At 39.4% G+C, this 3,433-nt stretch overlaps 1 protein-coding gene across 1 annotated transcript; it reads left to right on the top strand.

The window, feature by feature from the left end:
• The first annotated feature begins 307 nt into the window (after window positions 1-307).
• Window positions 308-2,913, top strand: LOC137300343 (volume-regulated anion channel subunit LRRC8D-like). The gene has a single exon (XM_067969427.1). It carries the CDS (start codon window positions 308-310, stop codon window positions 2,714-2,716), a length of 2,409 nt encoding a protein of 802 aa, XP_067825528.1. The 3' UTR covers window positions 2,717-2,913.
• Window positions 2,914-3,433: the final 520 nt, after the last annotated feature.

Genomic DNA, 3,433 nt, shown 5'->3' with positions numbered 1-3,433 from the left:
CCAGTCAACATTCACAACTTGGGGATAGTAACCCTTAGCTTCCCGTAAAAACGCTTATTTTAGATATTGGGGTAACAAGGTTCTAATTTCTCCATTTCATTGTTGTTTATGACATTTCGTCCACTCCATACATTTTGGGGAATCTTCCTCTCTGTATTTGAGAACGATTCCTAAGAATAATAGTACTCCTCTTCTGTATTTAGGGATGTTGTCCTTCGAAGATATTTCGTCAATGAGCAAAGCCCCGCCATCCTTCCGGATCTTCAAACCCTGGTGGGACGCTTTCATGGATTATTTGGCTATAACCATGTTGATGATCGCTGTGTTTGGAGGCACCATACAGATATACAAGGATAAGACTGTTTGTTTACCAATTCTGGATGAATTTGTTGATAACAGCCGGATACATACTAAAGCCAACTATACCATGAGACACGCCATTGCGGATCCTAATGTAACTGACATTCGTGGTAGATTAATTCATCCAGACTTCATTAGATTCTCACACCTCGATGCTGTATATGCAGTAGGTGACGGGAGGGCAAACTTGGACCATCAGCAGTACCGCTATGTCAACCAGGCATGCTACTTCTATGCAGTACCTTGGTTTCCAAAATATTTCTGCTATTTTATTTTACTCCATACAGTCGCGTTAATGATTTGTAGCAACTTCTGGTTCAAGTATCCCAAAACAAGCTCAAAAATAGAACATTTGATCTTCATCTTAGAGAAGTGTTTCGAGTCACCTTGGACAACCGATGTCCTCTCTCTGGCAGTCACTGAGAACAGCAGTAAAATGAACGTCAAAATACCAGAAAGGCACAAAAGCATAGCCGCCACACTTAAGCCGATTGTCGCCGGTATCAGCGATACATTGACTAAACCCATCACACGGAATAATCCAGTTATACAAAGACATTACCAGCTACTGGACAAGAAGGATGGAGAGCGAGCCAAAGCTTTGTTTGAGAAAGTAAGGAAATTCAGGGTCCATGTGGAGAAAGAGGACACGATATATAAACTCTACGTTGGGCAACTCATTTTAAAAACCCTGCAGTGTATAACGATTTTAAGTTATTTTGCGTTATACGTTGAAGCGGTCGCATTTGACATTATATGTCGACCCGGCACAGAGTCGGTGATTGGTTATGGGGTTTTTATTTGCACTTTCAGTGTTGCCTTTTTGCTCAGGAGGCTGCTTCTGCTCTACCTGGCTTTAGTGGCTATCTATGTATTGCTTTGCTTCCACACCATCATATGGGTCTTCCGCAAACCACTGAAGCAATACTCTTTCGAAAAACGAGAAAGCCTGTTCAGCGACATTCCCAACGTAAAGAATGATTTTGCTTTCTTGTTACATCTGATCGATCAGTACGACCCCTTGTACTGCAAACGTTTTTGTATCTTCCTGTCCGAGGCAAGTGAGAAAAAGTTGAAGATGTTAAGTTTGAATAGCGACTGGACTGCGGATAAGGTGAGGCAACAGTTGATCAGAAATCAGAAGGACCAGTTAGAACTGCACCTTTTGCTATTATCAGGAATTCCTGAAGCGGTCTACGATGTTACTGAGATACAGGTCTTAAAGATGGAACTTTGCAGTGATATTAACATAAACACCAAGGTAACCCAACTTGTCCATCTGCTAGAACTCTCGATCGTAAACTGTATGGTCACCATTAAACCAGCCGCTTTATTCTTCTTAGGCAGCCAGTTGAACTCACTGACGGTCACATTTTCAAATCACGATGAAGTGCCCGAATGGATCAGTAAACTGACCAGGTTGAGAGAGCTCTACCTGATTGGGAACATCAATGGTGAAAAATCAGTGTTGGAACTGGAATTCTTAAAAGAACTTCGTTATTTGAAAGTCCTTCATATCAACAGTAACCTCTCGAAAATCCCTTTCAATGTGCTGTACGTTGCACCCCATTTGGTTGAGCTGTCTATTCTCAATAATAAAAACAAGCTCGCTATGCTCCACAATTTGGGAAGTATGGTCAATTTGGCCCGTCTTGATTTACAAAGCTGTGATCTGGAGAAGATTCCACAGGGCATTTTTAGCCTCTCCAATCTGCAAGAGTTGAACCTCCAGGGCAACGAGCTTACCACGATTGACGAAATTGAAGGCTTGCTACGTCTGCGCCGACTATCCTCCTTCAATCTCAGTTTTAACAGAATCCAATCCATTCCAGATACCATTAATTTCATCGGCAACCTTGAACGTTTTAATGCATCAAACAATCAGATTGAAACATTGCCAAATACTTTGTTTACTATTCAGAAGCTGCATCATTTAGACATAAGCAATAATCGTCTAACTGAGATTCCTCCAGCCATTAGATTCCTCAAAAACCTGAAGTTCCTAGATTTGAGTTCCAATAAATTGGAAACTCTACCAGATGAGCTGTTCCTCTGTAAGAAGCTCAAGACTCTGAAGCTAAACAATAACTTAATCTCATCCCTTAGTGGGAAGATCCAGCAGTGTAGCCTACTTTCAAAACTAGAACTCAAAGGAAATAAGTTGGAAGAACTTCCAATAGAGGTAGCACAATGTAGCAAACTGAAACAAAGTGGTCTGGTATTGGATGAATATTTGTTTGAGACACTTCCTTTAGAAATCAGAATTAATATGACTGCTAACCTTGAGGCTCCTCCAGAGATCAGACTAATAATTCCCAACAAGATGTCACTTCCTGAACTGGACCACCTTGTATAAAATATGGAATGTGATCAAACCAAAGATTCTTTTGCTATTGACCCAAAAAGAGAAAACAAATGTCTAACCCCTTAACCAAACCAACAACTACATATTCTGGCAATGTCTCAGCATGCGATCAAACTGAGCTAAGGATTAAAGATTACTCCACAATATCATGTGTTAACAGAACATATTGGCCAGTGGCTGTCCCTTGTCAAGCAACAAATGATAAAATACTCAAGTGTTTGCCTTTTCTGCATATTAAAAAGGAACTAATAAAAAAGAGTATATATCCTAACAGAATCAAATGTACAAACTGAGATTAATTGATTAGCCAGTGTTGAAAATCTGAAGCAAAATTCAACCTGTTATGTTTTAGGTTATAATGAACAGTCACACTTAAACAAATACAATAACCCTAATAAAATAAGAAAAGAATAAATATTTTGTCTTGTTTTGAGATATAATTTGTATATAATCAGCCATCTTTAACCACACATTTCAGATTTTTTATATTAACACTAAGATGTTTAGTGTTACTGCAAAGTGATATCTGCTTTGCAGTGATGCTGCAGTTGCAGTATAACTCTGGACTCAGGTTCTAACCTCACTCTTAAAGGGCATTATAAATAAGGTACTCCCTAGCTTGAACAGTACTACAGCTGTTGGTCTTTGGCAGTAATAATGCACTCATAAACTTGGGGCAGATGAACAACAACAACTTGCATATATATT

The sequence above is a fragment of the Heptranchias perlo genome, chromosome 31 (genome assembly GCF_035084215.1).
Source record: "Heptranchias perlo isolate sHepPer1 chromosome 31, sHepPer1.hap1, whole genome shotgun sequence".
Lineage (NCBI taxonomy): Eukaryota > Metazoa > Chordata > Chondrichthyes > Hexanchiformes > Hexanchidae > Heptranchias > Heptranchias perlo.
This window is presented reverse-complemented; position numbering and strand designations above follow the sequence as displayed.